Source organism: Sebastes fasciatus, chromosome 24 (assembly GCF_043250625.1).
Source record: "Sebastes fasciatus isolate fSebFas1 chromosome 24, fSebFas1.pri, whole genome shotgun sequence".
Classification (NCBI taxonomy): Eukaryota; Metazoa; Chordata; class Actinopteri; order Perciformes; family Sebastidae; genus Sebastes; species Sebastes fasciatus.
Window position 1 is genome coordinate 4,645,879 of NC_133818.1, and position 10,531 is coordinate 4,656,409.

The following is a 10,531-nucleotide window of genomic DNA, read 5'->3' on the forward strand; positions in this document are numbered from 1 at the left end:
ATACGGAAAGTGTTGCTGTAAACTGTTTTATTTAGAAAAGGAGGTAAAGGCACATTCTCTCTCTCATTGGAGAGATAATTCCAACAGGGAGGGATCGAGTTGCTCAGCAGTAACATTAGTGTTTCTCAGAGGTCTATGAACTGCACATTAACACTGACTGATTAAAAATAAATTCTTTACACTTTCCTTAAAACGGCGCGTTTATTATAATGTTACACTTCTGTTTTTTAATACTCCTCCCCCTCTTCTTCTTCGTCATACGAGTCGATGCCGACCTCTTCGTAATCCTTCTCCAGGGCGGCCATGTCCTCTCTGGCCTCTGAGAACTCTCCCTCCTCCATCCCCTCTCCGACGTACCAGTGGACGAAGGCCCTCTTGGCGTACATCAGGTCAAACTTGTGGTCAAGGCGAGCCCAGGCCTCGGCGATGGCGGTGGTGTTGCTCAGCATGCACAAGGCCCTCTGCACCTTAGCCAGATCTCCTCCGGGAACCGCAGTGGGAGGCTGGTAGTTGATGCCGACCTTGAAGCCTGTGGGACACCAGTCCACAAACTGGATGCTGCGCTTGGTTTTGATGTTGCTGATTGCGGTGTTGACGTCTTTGGGCACCACGTCGCCACGATACAGCATGCAGCAGGCCATGTATTTACCATGGCGAGGGTCGCATTTCACCATCTGATTGGCTGGCTCGAAGCAGGCGTTGGTGATCTCAGCCACTGATAGCTGCTCGTGATAGGCCTTCTCTGCTGAGATAACTGGGGCGTAGGTGGCCAGAGGGAAGTGGATACGAGGGTAGGGCACCAAGTTGGTCTGGAACTCCGTCAGGTCCACGTTCAAGGCGCCGTCGAAGCGCAGGGAGGCGGTGATGGAGGAGACGATCTGGCTGATGAGACGATTCAGGTTGGTGTACGACGGGCGGTCGATGTCCAGGTTCCTGCGGCAGATGTCGTAGATGGCCTCGTTGTCTACCATGAAGGCGCAGTCGGAGTGCTCCAGGGTGGTGTGGGTGGTCAGGATGGCGTTGTAGGGCTCCACTACAGCTGTGGACACCTGGGGGGCTGGGTAGATGGCGAACTCCAGCTTGGACTTTTTGCCATAGTCGACTGAGAGGCGCTCCATCAGGAGGGAGGTGAAGCCGGAGCCGGTTCCTCCTCCGAAGGAGTGGAAGACCAGGAAACCTTGCAGCCCGGTGCACTGGTCCGACTAGACGACAGAGGAATCATTTAACACACACTTCTTATCAAGAACATACTGCCTGCTGACAGAACAATGCTTCCTTTGTTCTCTTTCATTCAAAATTGTGTTTTTTTCAGTCCCAAGTTCATCCCTTTTCTCACCAGTTTGCGGATTCTGTCCAGTACATTGTCGATGTGCTCCTTTCCGATGGTGTAGTGACCGCGGGCGTAGTTGTTGGCGGCGTCCTCCTTTCCTGAGATCAGCTGCTCGGGGTGGAAGAGCTGGCGGTACGTGCCGCTACGAACCTCGTCTGGAGGAGAGAAGAGACGGTAGGATAGCATTTTAATACAGTTTTGATTTGGGGCTATAAATAAAAAAATATTTAAACTGTGCTATTACTTATTTTAATGGATCCACAGCCCTAATTTAGAGTTGCATTTATTACTGTATGTATTATTAATTCAATAGTTTTTATGCCTGGGAGTGTATCATGGTCTTACAGGGACAAAGTTGTATTGAATTGAAGAAGTCTTGTTTTGTGAACATAAAGTTTGCCCAAGATAGAGTAGTTTATTCAAATAGTTCATTTGAGTGTTTTTACATTTTAAAAGACCAAACTTGTAGTGAAACGTGAGACTGAGTTCTGATTGGCTGATTCAAACTGAAGTGGCCAGAAATAAAACTTTACTATCGCTTGAAATGAACTTTGGTCGAAATATAAATTCATATAAATGACAATGACTTCTAGTTAATATGGGTAATGATCAGCTAACTTAATCTTTATAGATTTATTGTCTCCCAACTCCTTAAATTTGAAGTTACTTTGCCAGACACCCTCATCTCCTAAACACTAGCTCCCAGGTCAGATGATTCTGATAATTACAACTTCCTCACCGATCACAGTGGGTTCCAGGTCGACGAAGATGGCCCTGGGGACAAACTTCCCCGTGCCGGTCTCGCTGAAAAAGGTTGTGAATGAGTCGTCGTAGCCTGAGGGGGGCCTCTCATTGGGCATTGTGCCGTCTGGCTGGATGGCGTGCTCCAGGCAGTACAGCTCCCAGCAGGTGTTGCCCATCTGGACGCCAGCCTGGCCGATGTGGACAGATATACACTCACGCTGTGGAGGAGAAAAAAGGAGATTCTGTACTGAATACAATATGATTTAGGGATATTTAATGTTGCTTTTAAACTCGTCTTGACCCGCTGAAAATGACAGTTGAGCGTCCCAAAACAAAAGGGTGGGGTCAGGACTTTCCCACCTCTTTTGCATTATCACATTATTTGCATCACAACCTGATATTCAAATTTGCAAGTTTGCATCTGCGAACGTTTGCTGAAACCTGTTATTTCCACATATCCTTAGCAAGTGGGATGTGACACGTCAGATTAGGAGTCACTGATCTAAATAAGCAAGCGGTGGTGATTACCATCTTCTTGTCAGAGTATCTGTCGGGGCCAAAGAGCTTCCACACCCTCCTCAAGTATTTCTAGCTGCTTGTAAAGGATGAGGGCGGAGGCGATGGGTGTGTTTATGCTGAGGACTCAAACAAGTTTGGTCTTATCGTTTGGGAGGGAAATTAAGCCTGAGGGAGCTCAACGTCGTCTGTCCTGTTTGGTTAATTGGCGCGTCACAAGGAGGTCAAGGGCTACATGCTTGAACTATAGCTACAAGTATGGATACATGCTCGAACTATAGCTTAAAGTACGGATACATGCTCGAACTATAGCTTAAAGTACGGATACATGCTCGAACTATAGCTTAAAGTACGGATACATGCTCGAACTATAGCTTAAAGTACGGATACATGCTCGAATTAGAGCTTAAAGTACGGATACATGCTCGAAATATAGCTTAAAGTACGGATACATGCTCGAATTAGAGCTTAAAGTACGGATACATGCTCGAAATATAGTTTAAAGTACGGATACATGCTCGAATTAGAGCTTAAAGTACGGATACATGCTTGTAATATAGCTTAAAGTACGGATACATGCTCGAACTATAGCTTAAAGTACGGATACATGCTCGAACTAGAGCTTAAAGTACGGATACATGCTTGTAATATAGCTTAAAGTACGGATACATGCTCGAACTATAGCTTAAAGTACGGATACATGCTCGAACTATAGCTTAAAGTACGGATACATGCTCGAACTATAGCTTAAAGTACGGATACATGCTTGTAATATAGCTTAAAGTACGGATACATGCTTGAATTAGAGCTTAAAGTACGGATACATGCTTGAATTAGAGCTTAAAGTACGGATACATGCTTGAATTAGAGCTTAAAGTACGGATACATGCTCGAATTAGAGCTTAAAGTACGGATACATGCTCGAAATATAGAGCTTAAAGTATGGATACATGCTCGAACTATAGAGCTTAAAGTATGGATACATGCTCGAACTATAGAGCTTAAAGTATGGATACATGCTCGAACTATAGAGCTTAAAGTAAGGGCTAAATGCTTGAAATGGAGCTTAAAGTATGGATACATGCTTGAAATGGAGCTTAAATTAAGGGCTAAATGCTTGAAATATAGCTAAGAGTATGGATAAATGCTCAAACTGGAGCTTAAAGTAAGAGCTAAATGCTTGAAATACAGCTTAAAGTAAGGCATAAATGCTTGAAATACAGCTAAGATTAAGGGGTAAAAGCCCCCTGAAGCAGCTCGTGATAAGTACGAAGGAGGAGGAGGAAGAGGAGGGTCACATGGGAGCAGCCCAGTATGGAGATGGCAGCTAGCTCAGCAGCTATTTTGAGTGAAGCCTCACACACAGACAGACAGAGACAGACACAGACAGAGACAGCCACTAGAACCTGTTTGGACTGCAGCTCATATCAGACATAATAACTGCAGACAGACAGAGAGCTCCTTTAAAACAACAGCAGTTAGAAAGCTTCTGCTTTTTCTCTATAGAGCTGCAACAGGATGTGAGAGGAGTGGTGGTGGTGTGTTGCAACAACATGCCACATTGGCTCTCATGCTCATACCACACGCACACTGCGAAAGTTACACTTCCTCACAAATGGCGGGGAAAAGAGAGAGAGCTTCCTGTATCTGGAAACTACGTCACAGCCTGAACATGGGACAGCAGACACACAAACGAGCATTGTGTTGTCTACAGACATAAACTACATTGATTTACTGACTTTATCCTCTAATATTATGTAATCAAATGTAGAATAGCAGCTTTTAAAGGCAGCGTCACGCGCCACACCTTCTCTTTGATGTTGTAGCAAAATGTAGCAATAACAGGAAGTGTTCGAAAAGATACATTTATTGTTTTCAAACACTCCTTGTCTTTGCAAAGGGCGTGAAAACGTTACGACACTCTCACTGTTTGCTTTTACGAGGGAACAAAGTCTAAAAAAAAGGAACTAACTCTTTAGCTCCTGTAAAAACACGTTGAGAGGTTTAGTCATCATGTGCCTGACCTCATGTTTTCTCTATAATGCAGCTTGAGGTGTGCAGGAATGCAGCAGCAGCTTATCAGCAGCGATGCGATGGCGGCACAAATAGAAATGTAAAACACACAAGAGGGCCTCTGGAAGCCACATCAGCATTCCCAGAACCAGCCGGGCAGCAAACAAGCACGCCCTCCTCACAGAGACATACGCACATATGGAAACTGTTAACCTTCAACTGGAGCTGGAGCTTCATGCCCTTATAAGCTGCTTAAAAATCTCACTTTATGTGCTTTAACGATGCCACAAAGTTATTCTAATAGCAGCAAAGTAGAACAAGTTGAAGCTGGTGATAGATTTTTGGAGAGAAAGTTTCGATGCAACAGGAAAACTCTCATTTTTACAAATTTTCTCTCTTAATACGCACTTAAAAAGTTGCTTTTCTTTTATAATAATAATAATACTCACCATTGTGCTGTTGTGATTGTCGTCTAACGAAGAGAGGTTGAAACTAGCAAGGTCTCTCACAGGACACCTATAATGAGATCTCTGTGAGTGAAGTACTGTCTGGGGATGACACACTCTCTTTTATAACTACTACAGGAGGAAGAGGAGGAGGAGGAGGAGGAGGAGGAGGAGGAGCTGCAGCTTTGTTCTGGTTCAAACCTCACTGAGATATATGGCTTCCTGTTTGGCCTTTTCAGAGTAAAAGCAACGCCAGAGGGCCTCACATGATGTCTGGGTAAAGTTCATCTGCAAAAAAACAAAGAGATTAAGAACATTTACTCGAGTACTTTATTCTATTTAATTCTACTTGTTCTTAACTTGAGTATTTAAGAGAGAGGGAAATGTAGTACTTTTTACTGACTTTTTAAAAAACCTTTTACTACATTTATCTGACAATTGGAGATCAACATTTTATGTACAAAACATATAATCAGATGAAACTAGTATTCACACCTTTTACTTAAGTAAAAGTATAGTGTAAAAGTCCCTCATACTAAATAATACTTAAGTAAAAGTAATAACATAGTTTAAAATCTTGCATACAAAATAATACTTATGTCAAAGTAATAAGTGTAAAAGTCCTGTATAATAAATATTAATTAAGTAATTAATTAATTCTAAGGTACTAGAATTGTACTAATGTACAAAACATATGATCAGATTAAAGGCTATGATGCATTATTACAGATGAAACTAGTTTTCATACCTTTTACCTCAGTAAAAGTAAAGTGTAAAAGTCCTGCATACTAAATAAGTAAAAGTAATAACAGTGTGTGCATGCTGCCAATTCTCTGGTGCTTGCTGTCATTTCCTTTTTCCCGGGTGTTTTTTTGTTTTTGGTTGGACTGCTGAGTGATGGAGGGTTATTCAGTTCACCTGTTGTGCAGGTGTTGTGCAGGTTGTGGGGGATTGGAGAGCAGCTTGGTGCATTCCCCTCTTGGCCAATCAGGGTGTGACGACAAATACCTTTAAAATGCAGCACTTTTACTTGCAATGGAGTATTTCTACATCATTATATTGCTACTTTTACTTGTGTAAAATATGTAAATACTTCCTCCATCGCTTTACATTTCCACAATAAACAAATAATTCAGGAATAAACTAATTTAAAACAATTTGAAACTTGAAATGATTCTCTTGTTGTAGCTGCTCACCTAAAAGTGTAATATAGTTTACAGCCACTAGATGGAGTCCTTATCATCTTGAATTTATTACCTCTACCATTCCCACACTACTGTTTTCAGTTTACACCATGATGAAGAGGAAATATCCTCCTATAATGTCTTTAGCTGCAGAGGACTCTGTGTGGGTCATTTTAAAGAAGCAGGTCACAGGTTTTGTTTCAGTTGATGGATATTCTGCAACAAACCCCTCTCATTTGTGGTCTATTAACATGTTTCATGCCTCAAGACAACTTGTGCATATCAATAATGCTCAGGCAGTAATAACTTATTTTAAATTTTAATGGGTGGAAGTTTTTCTGACACCTTTATTATGATCTCAAAGGAAATTTGGTTTTAAGACAGGCATCACACTGATGATAATGCACAGTAACAATCAATAGTCAAAGGTTTAAAGACAAAATAAATAAATAAATAAATAAATAAATAAATAAATATATAAATAAATAAAATATTTCAAAATAAATATACATGTCAACAAAATTAAAATAAACAGGAGCAGATTCAGCCATAAATAGAAACACCATAACCATCCGGTATTTAAAAAAGTGAAAGATTAATTTACTATAATTTATTTATTTTATTTTATTTCATTTTCTATTATTACTACCATTTTATTTAGGAGGTTGTAATCATTTTTCATAAGGAAACAATAAAAAGCATGATTCAAAAAAGATTATGACCAACACTAATACAGAGCCAAATGTATTTCAGTGTATTATAGCATTTACTAAATTATATGTTATATATTTTCCCTTTTTATTGAGCCACAGTCTGATTGTCTCATCCCGACTCTGTCCGGCTGCTATCGAGGGTTTGTTCATACTGTGAGTGAAAATATCCACTTATTTCCTTTAATGTGGTTCACATCTAATTTTTCTCCAATCAGTGTGATCAACAAAAAGCTACATACATGCATATATCACTGTCTGTGTGGTTATGTGTTACTAATGTGAGTCCAGATGTGTGCAACTTACAGCTGCAGCAATGAGGCTTTATGACACTGGGTATAAGGGAAGAAAAGATGCAGCATTTTTGGGAAAACACGTCTCTCAAATTCAGTTTTCAGCCCACATATGTTGTCGTCCACAGTGTTTGTGAACTCCAGCTGTCCATCACTCTTTACAGGAATGCAGAGCTGATCCAGGAGCCTTCAGAGGCTGGAGCTCATCTCACCAGGCCTTCAGCTCTGAATGTAAACCTCCTCATAATCCTCAAACAGTCCTCCAGAGCCTATATAGCCTCATCCCCTCAACCACTCACTCCTCTTCAAGCACTCCCCTAAGCATCTTTTCTTTTTCTTTTTTGGAAAGGAAAGATAGTTTAGCGATAGACGGATAATGGAGGTCTTTTTCAAGTGTTGTGTTTGGGCCTCCACCCCTCGGAGGTCCACAGATTACTTTTCTTTTACATCTTCCTCAGCGGTGAAACTATTTCTCCTGACAGTTTACCAGCTTTTCTTTTTGCACTATTCTTCTTTGCGATGGCTTGAATGTGATGAGAACACTTACAGCTGCAAAAAAAGTCTCAATTTGAAGTCATTTATTTGTAAGAACAAGCAATACATATGCAAAGAACCACACTGGGTCATGCAGATTAAATTTATTGAACATTAAAACTGTAACTGTACATTTTGTTTTGCACAAATCAAATTATGCTTTTAATTTTATTCCTTTTTCTGCAGGGAAACAGGTTGTCCAACACAGCAGACTAACACGTCTTTGCCCAACACTTAGAGAAACAATATTTCTCAGGAGGTTTCAACACTTCTACGTCTAAATGTACAAACAATTACTCACTCCAGCACCTTATATAAATGTGAATGTGAATACAAATGACTGTATTGTATGTTCCAACTATTTATGTGTGAGACTGTAGCATAAGAGTGGAATATTTATCCCTAATTTATGGGTGTAACATTATGCATCATTGTTTAAATTCAGCCAACACTGGAGGCATGCCTAGCCGATGAAATAACTGGACAAATCTTAATATAAAAGTCATGTTTTTAACTTAAAATTTTAGACATTAGTATTATAAATGTGTGCATTTTACACTGAAACTACACTACTACTACACTTGCAACACCAAACAGGAAGAGGGAACTGCTTGTTTCAGACTAAACTGAAGTAAACAAACTTTTTGTGATGAAGAAGTGAAAAGTTTGATGAAGCAGCAGGTGTTCATTTGGATGAAAACATGGATGTATTTAGAGGATAAAAGGCATAAAAACAGCAGAAATAGCCATGCCACAGGTGTCAGATGGAAGCTGCTTTCTCCAGCATGGTAATTATAACAATATATTAATTAGATAATGTGTAAAATCTTCAATATAGCTTGTTTAAACTTTAAAGTCAGACTTTTATTTCTTTCTAAAGTGGAGTTTTGAAAGGAAAGCACCGAATAAGAGCCATGATTTGCAAAGAAAACAGCCTCATCCTGACAATAAAATGTTTGCCTGATCACTGTAATGCTTGATAATGCAGCTCACAGGTTCCTCCAGGTGTTCTTATGCATACAGATGTGTGTTTACTGCCCAGAGCCCCTGAGCCTGCCAGACTGCTCAAATACATCCCCACTACTATCCCAACAGACACACATATCGTATTCACACAGACCAGCTTGAAATAAAACAAATTAGTCAAGAAAACATGGATCAACTGTTTGATCAGAAACAGGTGTATTGCCAATTAAACAAAGTAAGAGAAAAGAATAATACATATGTTTCTACTCAGGATGAATTACACCAGTCTGTCTCGATGTGTCAGCCCTGGGATAGTCTGGTGACCTGTCCAGGATGTACCTCGCCTTCGCCCAATGCCAGCTGGGATCAGCTCCAAAAAAGTTGTAATATTACGAGAATAAAGTCATAACTTTACGAGAAAAAAGTTGTAATATTACGAGAATAAAGTCATAACTTTGCAAGAAAAAAAGTCGTAATATTACGAGAATAAAGTCATAACTTTGCGAGAAAAAAGTCGTAATATTACGAGAATAAAGTCATAACTTTACGAGAAAAAAGTCATAACGTTACGAGAAAAAAGTCGTAATATTACAAGAATAAAGTAATAACTTTGCAAGAAAAAAAGTCGTAATATTACGAGAAAAAAGTCAGAAGTTTACGAAAAAAAACGTAAAATATTACGAGAATAAAGTCATAACTTTATGAGAAAAAAATAAAATAGCACGTAAAATTACTACTTTATAATATTATGACTTTAATCTCGAAATATTTTCCCCTCAATGTGGCCCTAATACTCCGTCGTACCGTCGTAACATGGACCTACAACAATGATAAATAAAATTGAAAATGAAAACAAAAAAACAGTTATTCATTTCCACAATTTTTTTTAAAAATCCACAGGGAGCCACTGGAGAGGAGCTAAAGAGCCGCAGGTTGCTGACCCCTGAGATAAGCGGTTACAGATAATGGATAGATGGATGAATTACAGCATTTTTAATCAGTCAGTTGATTGAGCCGACATGTATAAAACATCACCAACCAAACTTAATTTAGCATTCCCAGTAGAAATAGTGTAACTAAACAAGCTTGTTGTGGATTCTTCTAATAATGTGATATGTTAAATCCCTTCCTCACAGTATTATAAAGTTAATAAATGAGCTCTGGATTGAGGTTAAAACACTGAAGTGGGATATTTCCGATCGCCTGGGATCCTGAAATAATCCAACACAGTGATTCAAGTGTTCAGACGACTGTTAGCTGTTAGCAGAGAAGGATAACTTCAGGTGAAACTGAGAGACTCCCTGAAGGATTTACCTTCAGATATAATCCCTTCCAATTATTGTCTGTTGTTTGGATGACAGAAGATTTAGAGGAAGAGTTGCTAAGTGGACCCTTCATCATCCTGACTACAAAACATCCACTCATTGCTTTCCTAAACAAATGAAGATCTTTGGCAAAGAGACAATTCATTTATAAACAGAGATAGTTCATCTCCTAAAAAACTAATCTTTCTCTTTATTGTAAGCAATTTATTAGATTTTATTAACAAGAATTGCTCAATTAAATGTTATATGTGCAACAAACTAATACATAACAACAACTATTGAAGCATGTGATGGGTAATCTGTAATAATCTGTAATGGATTACATGTTGAAAGTAACCAGGGGTCACTGCCTGTAAATCCCTCTCGATGCTGGCGGTCTCTGGGCTGCTGTTGATAAGGATTAAGCCGTATTGAAGCTGGATGGATGCAGAGATCAAAGTCGGCGGTCAGAGCCTCAGAAAAAACCCACA

At 39.7% G+C, this 10,531-nt stretch overlaps 1 protein-coding gene across 1 annotated transcript; it reads right to left on the reverse strand.

Moving 5' to 3' along the window:
- Nucleotides 1-12: 12 nt before the first annotated feature.
- LOC141763135 (tubulin alpha chain-like) lies at nt 13-5,210 on the reverse strand. The gene is made up of 4 exons (XM_074627494.1): nt 5,053-5,210; nt 2,070-2,292; nt 1,337-1,485; nt 13-1,202 (listed from the first exon to the last, which is right to left on the reverse strand). Exons 1-4 carry the CDS (start codon nt 5,053-5,055, stop codon nt 228-230), a joined length of 1,350 nt encoding a protein of 449 aa, XP_074483595.1. The 5' UTR covers nt 5,056-5,210; the 3' UTR covers nt 13-227.
- Nucleotides 5,211-10,531: the final 5,321 nt, after the last annotated feature.